This window comes from Tympanuchus pallidicinctus, unplaced genomic scaffold, assembly GCF_026119805.1.
Source record: "Tympanuchus pallidicinctus isolate F22 unplaced genomic scaffold, pur_lepc_1.0 scaffold4, whole genome shotgun sequence".
Taxonomy (NCBI): Eukaryota; Metazoa; Chordata; class Aves; order Galliformes; family Phasianidae; genus Tympanuchus; species Tympanuchus pallidicinctus.
This window is the reverse complement of record NW_026294758.1, coordinates 6,212,356-6,227,926: the sequence shown is the minus strand read 5'-3', so window position 1 is coordinate 6,227,926 and position 15,571 is coordinate 6,212,356. Positions and strand designations below refer to the sequence as shown.

Here is a 15,571-nt window from a genome sequence, read left to right as displayed (position 1 = left end):
AATCCCAGTAAGCTGCATCTCTAATCTTACTGCACATGTACAATTCTCTTTAGCATTTTGGTACCAAAGCCATAGAATACATTTTTTCAGTATAAGTGTCAATCATTCCTTTTACCAAAAAAGAGGATGACAAGTAAAATGATGGAAGCATAATATGGCTGAGATATGTTATAAGCCTTCATAGATTAAGTAAAATGAGGATGTAGTGGTTGGTATCAGACTGGATAGCATAAGATGCTTAATCATATTTTGTTTCTGATTATAAATGCTGCTAAAGAAACCTATGTTTCGTTACGAAACAAAGTTGGTCTGAATCACAAAAGATATGTTAGAAGAGACAAATTCTATGTATTGACACGATTTGCAGGAATGTGCTGTTAGCTCAGTGTGGGATATGTAAGGCCAGTTTTCAAGAAAAGGTGGAAAGTGTGTTTTAGCATAGTTGAATCTATTGTGGAACTAGTAAAGTAGAATTAATACAGAGCACATTACTCACACTTTAAAAGGAAATTTTTCTTTTAATCTGTGATTCACAATCTTTTTAGAATCATGGATCTGGAGTCTAGAATTATATTGGAACTAGAAAGAACCTGCAAGAACTGCTAGTTTAGCTCTGGTTCAGATTTTATTTTTCAAATATGATCAAGAAAGGGAACTTCCAAAAAAGGAGGTCCTGTTAATTCTGCAGTGCCTCCCTTAAAATAAATACGTAAATAAATAAAAATGGAAAAAAAAATAAAAGGAAAGAAGCCCTTCTTCTATGTTTGCTATACCCTTGTCATAGCTTTCAACTAATTTTCCTGCTTTGCTATCCTTTGTGGTTGCTTTCTTTGGAAGCAGAAGGCTGAGGAGCAATAGCTTGGTCATCACCTACAACAATAGGTTTATTGTCGCCCAACAGGAACAAGAGTTTGGGTGACAAGGTAAAAGCATTGCAGAACCACGAGGGACTTTTTACATTGAGTATGCTTGCAAAAAGGTCATGAGAGGATGTCAAAATAATTTCAGCATTCCCCAGGGATGACATTTTGTCATGATTCGTTGTACTAAATACTGGCTTATAAGAAAGGAACTACACTTGGATGTACCTTTTGCAACAAATGCCTGTGGAATTACCTACAGACATTTGAGATGAGAGAGCAGCTTCTGGACCCCATAACTGTACTTGTAAGGAGCAGAAGAATGAAGTCTAAGAGGTGGCAACAGCCATCACTAGAGGGAAACGAAGGACGTAGTAGCAAGATGATAAGTGTGATGAGTAATGGTGAGGTCCTTGGCAAGTCATACCTGCCTGTAGTGCAACCCACAAAGGAAAGATTTCCACTCTGCCTTTTGTCTAGAACTCTCAGTGAGTGCATTCACCTCTTCCTTTTCCCTACTCTCTTTTAAATCAAGCAGGCAAGTGAAACTCTCCAAACCAACCAAAGTTGCCTACCCTGTCTGCAGGGTAAAGAGGTCTTCCAAGGTTTGAACAGGAGTTTGTACTGCATGATAATGGCAGGGTGTTGGCAGTGCAGGGGCTGTAGGTGTCACCTCTGTGGGAAAAGACCCATAGCTGCCACATGCCATCTCCAACAATGGCTTCAATGGACACAGCTCAGAACAAAGGTCCATCAGCAAAGCTCATGAAAATGAACTCAAGAAATGGCAAAATGTGCTGCAGAGGTAGAGGAGGAGGGAAGTAAAACAGTGAGAAACAACAGAGGGAACACTTAGGTCAGAGGAGAAGGAGAAAATGCTGAAGGTGAAGTTGAAGGAGAAAGAGAATGAAAAGGTGAGGAAGAGGAGGAAGAGAAGAAAAACATTAGCAAGAAATAAGATATTATAAAAATCCATCAAATATGCAGTGATAACTTTGGTTAGTCATGATACCTTTGAATAATGCCTTACTACAGTTTTTCTTTTCAGAAGTAAACTTATCAAAGAGCTTCAGGGAAAACCTTTTTGTCAGAGCTGACATTTTTTCTTATTATGAATCCTCCTTCCAAAGCAATATGTACATCATCATGAATATGGAAAGGCTGGTATGTTTTGTATTTTTTTGCATTAATATAATACTACGATCTTTGAAAGGATTTTTGGATATCTCTGGATATGAAGGGTACTTTATCAGCCCAGCTACTATTCTGTTGTGTGTGTGAGTTTTTTTAACATCTCCCCTTAACAGCTAAACTCTCGCCTCTTTCTCCAACCTTTTCACCTTTTCTTATTCAAGTATACCGAACTAAATACAGTCCATTCACTGGCAGGATTAAAGCTGTCTGGAAAATAGATCTTTTTCTTCTGCTCTATTTTTCTTTTTTTTAATTTATTGTATAGAAAGTTTTATTTTCAGTGGCTTGAATGAATTATTCTTTTAGAGGCAATGTTAATATTATATTCTGGAGATAACTTATCTGTGTGCATGACAGTATTTTTGTATTCTTTCTGAATTCAAAAGTCACCTCTCCTTTGCTTATGATTCTTTCCAATCATATCTGGGAAGATGATAGGAAAGATTTCCAGATTAAAATACAGTTATTACCTTCAGATGTAATGGCACAGATTAAAAACACTTGAATATAGCTGAGTTGCAGTAAACACAATTGAAAAAAACTTCATCACTTCTGTGCTGTCTTTTAAAGATAGTGATTAATGTACCATTGCAGAATGATATATATGCCCATAGATTACTGTTTGAATTACTGTGCCTGCTTGCTGTCTTACTGTTCATCAGACAGATCTGAACATTTTATTTAAAGATTAGAGAAGAATAAAAGAACTTTCATTTTTGCATCAGCCAGGCTTATAAAATATACAGTAAGAAATAGGGTGGGAAAAGACAAACAACTCATTCTGTCCTGAAATTAAGAATTACAGAATCACAGGATAGTAGAGGTTGGAAGGGACCTCTGGACATCATCCATTTCAATCCTCTTCTAAAGCAGGTTCCGTGGAACAGGTTGCATGGGAGAATTATGTCTGTTTCCAGAGAAGAGGATGTCACAACCTCTATGGGCCGCCTGTTCCAGTGCTCTGTTGCCCTCACAGTGAAGTTCTTTATGTTGAGATGGGAAGTTTGATGTCCACTGCCCCTTGTTCTGTCACTGAGCACCACCGTAAAGAACTTTGTCCCATCCACTTGACTCTCACTTGTTTGCTATTTGTAAACATTGATGAGATTCCCCCTCAGTCTTCCCTGCTCTGGGCTGCACAGCTCCAGTACTCTGCCTTTCCTCAGAAGGGAGAATGCTATAAAACACTGGCTTGCAAATGATGACTCTTTTTCTGATGGTGTTTTGCTGGAAATATTTCTAATGTGTGCTGGGAGAACTGAGCAGCATTTGTCATTGGAACTGCATGTCCCAGAGAAATGAGACTGTACAGATTCAGTAAGCTAAGTCCCTCTGTGTCCGTCTGTGAGTGCTCAAGGTTTAGGAAGAGCCACTGCCATTCTTACAATAGCGTGGCACATCCCAGCCTGGCTGGGGCAAATATTCAAGTTATGGTTATCCTCCATTGAGGGCACAATTCCATGATTTACTGTGTTCCTGGAATCACATCATGTAGGTGAGAGTTCAAAGTGTACACTCTACTTTGAGTTCTGAGTTGGAGAGTCTTGGGTCAGATGTCCTGGCCCAGCTGCATATAATTGCATCAAACACAGCAGAGAGAAGATTGGTATAAAACCCTGCAGGTGTGCTAGGGGCTGGTAGGGAGAGCTGGTGGATGGTGAGGGTTCTGCTTTTTTGTGGAGGTGTTCTGGATTTGTGAATTGTTTCTTCCTCAAAGGTAATTTACAAATGGTTTTGGTGTAAAACAGCAGAGAAGGGAGAGGGGAGAATGCTTTTTAAGTTTATTATTTTTGCTATGATATTAGTGAATAATTGTAATGAATGTTGGACTTACTTGTATGAGTATGAAGGGAGAGTGAGAAGAGATCCATTATTTCTTTCTCTCAAAAGAAGTTTAATGCTTTTTATTAGAGGAATATTATTTTTGTCATGGCATTAATTTAAATGATAAATGTCAGCATTTAAAACAGCAATGATGATAGTTTCATAAGCCTTTATGAGGGTGTAATTTTGAACTTCTAAGTCTAATTTTAAGGCATATATTGTTTGTTTTAAGATATCAAGTAGTACACTACATAATGTTTCTAGCCAGTCAATGCTTGTCTTGGTATCCAAATTCTGTGAGGTGAAAAACCCCTTATGGTTAGTATTAATTGTTAAAAAGCAGCTATAGAGTTTTTTTTGAATGCATATGTTTTAAACAGTCTTTCCTCACTATAACTAGTGTGGAAATCAAGCTTCACCCCTGGGGTAAATTCAAGCATTTCAGAAATGTTTACCATTAGTCTGAAAGCCAAATAAAGATAAGCAGACTGGATGGAAGTCACAAGAATAGCAGAATAGGCACGATTTCCATAATGTATTTCATACTTTTTTGTTTTCATTATGTTTAGTCGCTTTAATGTGAAACATTGGTGATGCTGTTTCATAAAATAAATAAAACTACAACATGGGAAAAAATGGGAAGGTAAATTTCGTGATAAATTAGCTGCAGTCTGCTGTGTTATGAAATAATTTCTTTTCTTATCTTGATGACAATGACATGTAACAAAGGCAAAGTAATGGTTAGAGAGAATACTTTATCTGTTGGAAAAACATGGCTTTGAAAATTCTCCAGTGAATTTAAGCTTTCATCTTCCCTGACAAAGTAGCTAACTAGTTAATAGATGCAGTGTTCTGTCTGCTTGTTTGAACTAGTTCAGCAGCTGTTACATACTGCTCATCTGTTAGATTTTTCTGGGGCCCAGTCATCAGTGGGATAGGCAGGTGTGATCTGAGTAGAGGTGTGATGTGGTGTGCTGTGATAGCATTGATCAAGATGTAACCAAAAAGATTGAATTCCTCTGCTATTCTTCTGGATGTAACACATGCTCTCAGACTTTCTTTTTCTTTGTAAGGAAGCAGAAGAAGCCAAAGTAGTCCTTTTCTGAGATCAATCACTTAGAAACTTCCTTAAATAATTTCTCCTGAATTAAATGAGTGATAGCCATCCATTCTCAAGACTCTCCTTTTATTTCGCTGATTTTGCTCCCTTCCAGTTTCTCACAGATCTCTGCCTTAGATCATAGTATATTAATATCTCTATTATTTGGAGAACGTTTTTCATCAGGTAAATATTTTCTCATTTTCTGTTGTCACATGTTAAAAAGCTCTGGAGTTGCTTATTATCTGACAAAGCTGATAGATAGATACCCGATATATGATAGATGGAAATGCATGTTGTCACACAACAGGATTTCCCTTGTGCAGTGGATGCAAAGTTGCCTGTTCATAATACTACATTTACTGCAGCCTCTCAGTGACAGTGTACAACATCCTTCTGATAACAGTGCCATGCCTCTGGAAAGTGACAGTGGTTTTTATGGTACAAACTGTATGCTTCTACTAAAAACTGACTGAATAAGAAAATTTTATAGGATCATTTGAGTTGGAAGGGACTTGAAGAGCATCTAGTCCCACTCCTCTGCAGTGAACAGGGACAATAACAGTCTGATCAGGTGCTTGGAGCCCCAGTAAGCCTCCTCTTGAACGTCTCCAGAGATGATGAGATGAGACATCCACCAGCTTTCTGGGCAACTTGTTCCTCACAACTTGTGGCTCACTTGTGCCTCACAACTCTTATCTTAATAACGGATTTCCATATATCAAGTCTGAATTTCCCCTTTTTCAGTTTGGTACTGTTTCCCCTTGTCCTGTCACAGCAGACCCTGCTAAAGATTCTATTTTTTTTTTTTTTTTTTAGCTCCCTTTAGAAACTGAAATGTTGAATGCTAATGAAAAGGTGTCCTCAAGCCTTTTCCTCTCTAGCTGAACAGCCCCAGCTCTCTTAGTCTGCCCTCATAAGGGAGGTTTCCATCCCTTGGATCATTTTTGTTGCTCTCCTTTGGACACACTTCAGCAGGTCCACATCTCTCCTGTACTGAGGATCCCACATCTGGACACTGTGCTCCAGAGATGAGGCCCCACCAGCAAAAAGCAGAGGGACAGGATCACCTCCTTCACCCTCCTGACCATGCTTCTCTTGATGCAGTCCAGGGTACAGCTGGCTTTCTTTCTGCAAGGGCACACTGCTGCCATGTCCAACTTACCATGTTCCAGTATCTCCAAGACTTTTGTCAGGGCTCTATCCTTTCATTCTTCAGCTTGTACTGACAGCAGGCATTTCCATAAGTGAGACTTGTACTTGGATTTGCTGAACCTTAATAGTTTCTCCTGGGCCTGCTGCTTGAGACAGTCTTCACAGAGAAGAAGTAACTTCATTTTATTTTATTCCTAATTTGAAAACTATGTGGGAGACCAGTGAAGTATATTATGAATAAGTGTGAAGCTTGAATTTATTTTGCCTAAAATCTGTTGTTTTGATGCCTTTTTATTTTTCATCTCTGGTTCATTTCAGTGGTTATCTTCCAATGTGACTGATACAGAGGAAAGAAGTAAATGTACCAAAAGGTTTTCTTCTTGCTTTTCCCCTTCTATTAGACCCTAGTTTTCAGCTGCTTGCACACAAGAGTAGACAGATGTGCATATGCACATGTGTGCACAAAGACTAAAAAACTCTTCCCAAAATTAGAGGGAGGAATCACAGAATCACAGAATTGTAGGGGTTGGAAGGGACCTCCAGAGATCATCGAGTCCAACCCCAATTGCCTAAATTGCCTAACTTTGCTAAAGTAGATGTGTTGATCATTGGATATGCAGATTACAAAAGAAAGCTATTCTGCTTATCTCCAGTTCCATCAGGATCATTTACCTTCAAAGGATAGGAAAGAATGAACTGAAGATCAAAATCATCAGTCTTATTTGACTTCATCCAAGATTTATGGCAGTTGCTTTCAAGAGCAACTAAAACCAGCCACAGACCTCACAATCATATCACACTTTTTTTTTCCTCCTCTTTCAATATTTTATAAATGTTACAGGAAAAGTCAAGCTTTGGAGACATTAAAATTAAATATTCTTCTCCCTCCTTGTCTTCTGGAAACTTTGGAGAGATCTATTGGCAATCACTATGTAATATCTTGCTGAAATATCATCTCTCTGTACCTTCTCCTCTTTTACTAATCTTGAGGTTTTTTTATATAGTTTAATGTCTCTTTAGCAATCATGATTATAGTGTTTTTATTTCTCTTGTTTGATTTCATATCAGAAAATGATGTGTTTTGGTATAAATTGCTAATCATACTGTATCCATTCTTATTGGCTTGTTATTCAAATTTATTCTTCAACAAATTTCACCATATATCTAAATGATCTGTCTGAAAGCAGTGTAAACACTGACATAGAGCACTGAAATATCCCAATTATTCCTTGCACGCATAAGAAAGTGTTGGGGTTTTTTCTTCTTTTTGTCTCTCTGTAAGTGATAAGGTTCTTTGCTTTCTTTTAGATTCTTTGATTAAATTTGACAGGAAGGAATTTGTCCCCTATTTATATGATAAAGGGGGGCAATATGTGTGAGGCTGATATGGTGACTTTAAAATTATTAACAGTTGGTAAGAACTGATAAAGCGGATTTGCTTCTATGTGTAAGTCACTCCAAACTTTTAAGAGTTTATTTGTAGCCATTGCTACAAATAATTCAAGGTTAGATTTCTTAGTGGGATCATGCTTGCTAAATTCTCAGGCACTGTACTCAGAATGGCAAAGGGTTATACATCAAGTAAAACTTGAAGGTCTTGAAATCGGTTGAGTGAGAAATGTAAACCTTTCTACCAGCATGCTTGATCTGCATGAGCAAATCATTTCATGAAAGAGAAAATTAAGAGAATTAAGAAATGGAAATTTGGAAAATGGAAAGAGAATTAAGATATGGAGTAACTCAGCCCCAGTTTCCACACTCTTTGCCTTAGATCTTGATGCCCATCTGGTATAAACTCCTCAGAATTCAAGTTTAGAAATGTTCTTCACCACAGAGATCAATGGCAGAAAGCTTTCCTGATAGGCCTATGATACTTGGCTACCAGCTGGGTGCCACTTTCTCTCAGGCTTTTGCAAATTTCAAAGAAGCCCATAGTCTTACACAGGTAGAAAACAAGATATTTTGAACCCCTAGAATGGCTCAGTTTTTGTTATGTTGACAATGCCTTGTCTACTGTAAGCTACAACGAAATCTGTGCTTCTAAAAGTAGACAGTCCTTGATTTGAATTAGCTGTCTTCAAATAAGATATTTAAAAGAAAACCAGCACAACTTGAGAATGTTAAGATCAAACAAAAAATAAAAATGCAATTTGTAGCTCATTTTCTAGTTAAGGATATCAGACTAGGAAGAGTTATCAAAGAGCTAGAAGTGGTAGCTTAATGTTAGTTTGTGCCAAACAAAACAGATAGTGGAAGTTCACTCAGTGTGCAAGACTTCCACGTATTAAAACCACAGGAAAATGTTTTTGAGGTTTTGTTATATTGATACAGTTTCACAGATAATTCTTCTTGTTTGGGGGCTTTATGCAATTTGGTTAAAATTCACTAGTTATCTCAAATATGTTTTCCAGGATCAAAGTACAGATATTACTGTAGCAATCAAGTTTATTACTGAGACGCTCATACCTTGGAGAACAACAAATGAAAAGAAAAAGATAGTGTAAGGATGAATATAGTACCATGGGAGTACACAGCCAGAGTAGATGTAGAATGAATGGAATGCATAGAGTAGTGGGGAAAATGGAAGCCAGGGAGAAAATATTAATGTACAATCATTCTACAAGAACAATGTTATGGAAAGGTGCTCACTTCACTTTCAGCCTAGCATTACTTAGAAAGAAATATCTTTCTCACAAAACATATGAACATTTTTGTTTCCTTTACTAAGAGATTTTAACAAACCTTTTTTTTTCTGTTGTATGGTTAAACCTTGTGCAGCTGGTAGCTGTAGAACCAAATAATTCAAGAAACCAAATAACTTTTCAAAAATAATAAACTAAAATGCATGACAAAATACAGATGATAAAGTAGTCATCTCCCATTGGAAACTTATCCTCTTGTGAAACTGCTACTGCTCATGGGTCTCACTGGTCTGCTCTTCTTTCTGAAGAAAGATACGACATTATTAAACCTCAAGTTTGATCTCTGCACAGTAGCAACTGAAGGAGAAGTCCTGCTGTTACTTACAAGTCAGAGATATCTAACAAAAAATGTTTCCTATTGACTGTGCAAAAAAAAAAAAAAGCCTAATAAGCAAAAAGCTATCAGTGCAGAAAAGATTCTTCTTCCTGTATTGGCTTCTTCAGACAACAAATGTCATTCTATTCCGCATTTTAATAAGGTGATTGAAAGGCAGGATGAATTGCTTTCTGCTTTCATAAGAACTTCAAATTTACTTTTTCCTTTAAATATTTCAATGTCTAATTTGACACAACCAGAACATGTTTATACTTCAGAGAAATCTGAACATCCGTGTTCAGGCATTTTTGCCTGGTTATCCAAATTTCAATAGAAAAACTTGTAGTAATTTGGGGAAATAGTATGAGCATAAAGTGCAGGCATGACTACAGAGTATTAATATAGGTGAAATGAATAAAACAATCTCACTGTAACTCTATTGCAAAGCTTCTCCCAAAGCTGCATCTCCAGAATTCTGTAATAAAACTGAAATGTTTTTATGGGAAGATGTAACTAGTATATTGGATTTGGAGATCCTGGAACAAAAGTGTTGCACTGTGAGTTCAGCTAACACAATAGTCCCATAGGACAAAGCAGTACCCAAGAGTCTTTTTTTGTGCAAGTGTGTTTAATGTCTCAAAATGCTAATGTACCTTTATCTATAAGCAATTCCAGTTTGGTTTCCTTTTCTTCCGTACTGATTTTTGAAACTCCAACGTTAATCAGAAAACTCTTCTACCTTTTGTTGGGATCTGGCATTAAATCATACTTTCTTGGTTTCTCAGTATTCCTTGTATCTATCTTTCAATTTTTTGAGTCTAGGTTGAGGGGTAGTACTCAATAGCAAGGACTTGTCATTGTGACAAGGCTTTCCACATCCTATGTTAAAGGATGGACTTTTGAAGAAAACAGTTTTATGGAAACAATTTTTTTTTTTTTAAATGAAGTTTTGTCCAACGTGTTGACAAATTATTCCAAAACCAGGCACAAACCCAGCAGGGTATGTATCTTGCTGAAGTGTTTTTGTTGTAGTTGTCAGATTAAATGTAATGTTGACAGTTGTAACCTCCTGGAAATGGCTACACTTTTGCTTTTCTTTCATAAAATACGGACTACAAATTCAAGTATTTGTATTATCTGATTTGGAGATGAATAGATTTACTTTTGATCTTTTTACTCATGATAGTCCCTATCATCTTAAAGGATGTAGGAATAGAATGACTGTGGCAATATATACTTAAAAACAAACAAACAAAAAAAAAAGTAGTGTATGCTAATTTACTATCACTATACTTGATTGCCCTAGCAGTTTGGGTCTTAAAAGTTTAAGGGCTTTAATGCATGTGTGCCACCACCATGGTACCATTTTGTTGTTAAAAAAGACAAAAGTCATGGGAATTAAAAAAAAACCAAACAGCACAATTCTTGCTTTTTGTGGCATAATTTTGAGAATTGTTATGCAGATCACTACAGAAATTGTCAGCCTCACTGTAACCAATTTGATCAAAACTGCATCTTGCTGAAGTTAATACAAAGGCCTGAATGTACTGGCTGAACTGAATTTAGAGCAAGCTGCCTCTCTGGCTCAGATTATTTTATGACAGCTTGGACCCAAACGACTGTAAATCGTAGAGTTTAATTTTAAATTGACTTTCATAGCGTTTTTGAATTGGTTGGGGGGGGGAAACCAACGAGATTGAGGTTTTTTTGTAAGTTAAACACGTGCACGTAGTTTTTGTCTCTTTCTTTTGCAGCACACGGCTTCCACAGCCTGTTTGCAGAGGACAGCAGCTGTTAGCCCAAAGCTTACCCTAGCAAGCTGCAGACCATGCCATTGGACACCTCTCCTGACTCTAAGTGCCCCATATGCTTGGACAGATTGGATAATACTGTGTATCTAGATCCTTGCCGGCACAAGTTCTGCTTCTCTTGTATCCAAGAATGGTCCAAAATCAAAGCAGAATGCCCATTCTGCCAACAGCCCTTCTTTTCTCTTTGTTATATAGTTCATGCTGAAGATGACATATCTAGGCCAGAAGAAAATGAATCTTTTTCCTACTCTGATTCCAGCATCATCACTTCTGCTGAAAGAACTTTTGACTTAAAGGTATGGGATCAGCATACCAGTTCTGACTATCCTACACCATTGCACAATGAAGGAAGCAGCTCAGACTCAACAACTCTTGTAGACTTTCCAGATGAGGTGGATTCTCAAGTGCTAGAGCATGGTTCATCTAAGCATAGTGTTGATTGGTTGTCCTGGAATGATGAAACTCCAGGTCCTTCAGAAGAGTATAATGCAATCACAACTTCTCCAGAGGTATTAGAGAGCTCTGATGAGGACTTTGTTTGGGAGAGAACCACACTGCATCCTCAGTTACAGATTGGTGTTGATTCCAGTGACAGTGACTCTTCAGAGTACCACAATACCACTGGCTATGTTAATCTCTATGCTGACAGGACACCAGAACTGACTGAGCTGTCCTCAGACTCTGAGGACTCTGTCAGGGAGAGGAAAAAGGAAGATATGAAGAAAGAGCAGTCAATCCAGGATGTCAGCTGGAGTGACAGAGAACCAAGCACGACTTCACTACCCTTCTCTCCCCTGTACAAGAAGCATGTGAGTAGTCATAAAAGCTCCTTGCTCTCTGTAGTCAAAAGGATAGTGTCAATGGATGAACAGGAGAACAAAGATCATTCTCCGCATGATTCAGATTGGAGCCTGTCTCCAGGGATGGAAAATGCTTGCTCTTCTCATAGCCAGAGACTGTCCGGAAAGAGGAAGATCAGTAGTCCACAGAACAGTGAAACTACTCATGGCCATCAGCCTTGGAGGAAGCACCTCCTTGTTAAATACCAGTTTAAAAAGAGACTATCAAAAAGCAGAGATGGCAGCAAAAGTTGGAGCAAAAGAAGCAGGATATCAAGGCCGCATGACACGAGCCCCTCTCTAAAAAGTCAGACAGAGTCCACTAGTTGTGAGAGCACTAGCTCCAGAGATTCAAGCAGATCATGGTCACATCACAAAGGCCATGGCCAAAGGAAATCAAGCAGCCTAGACAGTGACTGTTGTTATAGAAGAGCCGGTTACCAAAGCAGTTACCTGTTACACAGTCCAAAGACAGCTGGAGATAGCTTCTCTTGCAGTAAGAGCACTCAGACTAAAGCTCATTGCTCAAACATGTCTCCTGGTCTGGAATCCAGGATCCAGTCCTTCACCGGAAGGACAGATCTGCAAAGCCAAACGGGATTCCAGGAGAGACAGGACTCCTGTTACAAACAACACAGATCAGGGAGCCGATCAAGCTCCAGATCAAGGAGCCCTTCTGGAGAGGCAGACAAAACAAGAAGCATAAAGCCTGGTGGAAAGAGAAAGTGCAAAACTCGACACTTGGAGAACACAGAGAAGGGGAGCACCACTATGGAGAGAAAATATAGTCTCCCAGCATTCAGTGACTGCTACAAAAATAAAGGCAGCCTTTCAGACAACCAAGAAAGTAGTGAGATAAAACATGAGGAAAAGAATAAAAGTATGGGAAATCCAAGTGTGGAGGGAGTCTATAAGGGGACGGAGATAATGAAGTGTGCTTTAAAGAGAAAGTGTAAGAAGAAACACCAGGAACATCACTGGAAAGATGCATAGTTCTTACAATTTAGTACAATTAATTTTTACTGCCAGATTCATGTGTGTGGTGTAGAATGACCTTTGCTGAAAAGCAGTAAGCAGTTTCTATGTAGATACTGAATAGCCCTTATTATTAATATTGAAATATTAATAAAGGCAAGAAGAATTTTTGGTCTAAAAAAGCAAATACATGGTCTGTGTGCTTTGTCAACAGAATACATCTCTTTCAGTTTTGGGTTTTGTACAGCAGTACATATGTTGGTGTTGTCAAGGGTGCTCCAGGCTGAATGGCTTTCAGGTCCCAGCTCTCCCTGAAAGTGGGAATGACTTTGATCATGTTGCTTGAGATCTGTGAAGTTTTTTTGATCTGTGCTTTTGTTGTGGAGTCTGTTTCCCCTGTGCCCTGTTCCCTGAACGCAGATCAGTCTTTAGCAGTTTCTGCAGAGCTCACTGCTTTCAGCCCCTTCTCAGTTCACCCCTGTGGATGTCATGCTACATGTTGCACAAGGCATGTTGCTAGGAATGGTGAATCTGGGCACAGATGTGTTCTCTTTGGCAATCCTGGAAGCTGCCTTCCTGTGTGCTGGGTATGGCTGTGGCTGGCTTCCAGACTTGTGCAGCCAGTCTCATATCCTGCCCTTGACAGAACATAAGGAGATAGGATGGAAAAGCTTTTGTGTTGAGGCAGAGACAGGAAGATCACTCGTGGTTACTCTTATGGCCAATCCAGGCTTAGCACATTTACTTTCAGTTCAATATAGAGTAGGGTGGTGAGAAACAAAAAAGCTAAACCCACTTTCCCCCCGCTCTTTCTTCTCAGGGAAGAAGATTCATTCCTTATCCTTCTGCTCTCTTGAGAAGTGCAGGTGGCTGTGGGGTGGTTGCAGTCTGTCTGTAACAGAGTTTGTCTTTGCTGATGCTTCCTCCTTGCTGCTTCTCTGCTCCAGCACGGCTCATTCCCACAGGGCATGGTGCTTCAGAAATGGACTGTAAACAGATTACTGAACACGCTAATCCGTTTCTTGGTGCTTTTTTTTGCCTCAGACATCTGGATTAAGCTTCAATTTCCAGCTTTGCTCTGCAAAAGTATTCGGAATTGATCCTGATGCGATCTTTTCCTTTGCTAAGCTATCAAAGTCATAGTTATTAATTCTTCTAAGATAAATGAATACATCTGTTACTGCTTACATGCTTTAATCTACCCAAACTACTCACTAGTTTGTTTAATTTCCTAACACATTGGAATTGTTTCATATTTTATTGATAATTTTCAGAGATTTCATTCAACTTGTGTTTCAGTAGAAAATAGTGCTACTACTTCTCTATTTTAGAGTGAAACGACAACTCCTTCTAGCATACTTGAAACTGCAGCATACTTGAAACTGCAGGGCAAAATTCTTCAAATATCTGACTGTCGCTGAAATTATTTCCCCCTCCAGAGGCTAGCTCAGAGCCTAATCAGAGTATTTATACCCCCATCCATGCTCTTCTGGAGCAACACATTGCTGTTCAATGATGTGGACCCCTCTACATTGCAGTTTCTTTTTTCTTCTATTTGCTTATTCTCTGCAGTCTGCAAAAGCTTGACTCAGGTATGTTCCTTCAATACAAGTGAGTGTTTTACTGTTGCCGCCAGAGGTGGAGAAGGTTGATTTCTAGGTGGGAGGTAAAAGTTGTCTGGTTATGCTGTGGGGAGAACAGCATCCAGTCTGGGCTGGAAGGATGAAGAAAAAGAAAGCCTCAGCACTCACTTGGAAGGCGTAGTGCTTGCTCCAGCAGGTTGCAAACCACTGGGCTCTCTAGAGAAAGGCTTAGAGGAAAATGCTGCCTGGCATATTCAGGACAGCTGTTTATAGACCAGTGGTTTGCATCTGTTCTGCTTGATTGAGCTGCTCAGAGTTCTGCTTTTTAAAAGTAAGTTTTCCTGCCTTGCATTGGAGTAAGACACTTTTTTTGAACAATAAAGCCTTCTGCCTTTCTTTAGAGCAACCTCTCAGTCCTATGTAGGGATATGAAGGGAATTATTTTCCTTTCTTTAAAAAATGAAAGAGGAAAGTCTTGCAGCTCTCCATCATTCAGCTGCATGTTATCCTTTTCAAGGGCACTGAGTACCAAAGTTCGTGTCAGAGACCACGTGTGAATGCTGCAGAGGATGCTGTGGAGAAAGAAAGGAGTGATGTTTTCAGTGGAGTTTCCTTATCAGCTTAAACCATCTTGGTAAGGGCACCCACAGCAAAAGGCTACCAGTAGTGACCTGTGGATTGCTGTGGACTGTTCTTCCACCATTAGGATCCTCAGACCATACAAGTGAACAAAGTGTAAGGGATATGATGCCACCTAGTTCAGATAGTAATTAGTAGCTTCACTGTGGGGTATGAAAAATTAATTTGTCTCTAAATCTGGGCTGCTGCTGCTTGGCTTCTGTCCACTGCTGAGATAAATACATAGATACCCAGCTGAGGATGCATTCTTCTTCTTGCTTTGCATTGAAACTTGCAATGTGGTCAGGAAGTGGAACTTTTGATTTTCTGTCTTATTATATAAAAAAATGTATTAAATGAAAGATTAGCTGAAGAAACAAAACTCGCTGTAGTTAGAGAAGAGAGAATGGTGCAGGCACAGGGGAGAATAAAATAAAAATGACAAGTTAATCTACAATCCTTGAAACAAAAAGAAGGGGGAATCAAAGATTTAAAGCACTTCAAATAAAAATTGAATTTTGGTAAAGTTAGGTAGCTGCTTGAATATCATTTAAGCACCTGGTAGTGTAATGCTTCATAATTAAGCAACAACTAT

General features: G+C 38.7%; 1 protein-coding gene across 1 annotated transcript; it reads left to right on the top strand.

Annotated features, from left to right (window-relative positions):
* The first annotated feature begins 3,664 nt into the window (after positions 1–3,664).
* On the top strand, positions 3,665–12,962 carry LOC128089439 (E3 ubiquitin-protein ligase Topors-like). Its single transcript, XM_052700881.1, has 2 exons — positions 3,665–3,771; positions 10,905–12,962. The coding sequence occupies exon 2, from the start codon at positions 10,979–10,981 to the stop codon at positions 12,791–12,793; it is 1,815 nt and encodes a 604-aa protein (XP_052556841.1). The 5' UTR covers positions 3,665–3,771; positions 10,905–10,978; the 3' UTR covers positions 12,794–12,962.
* Positions 12,963–15,571: the final 2,609 nt, after the last annotated feature.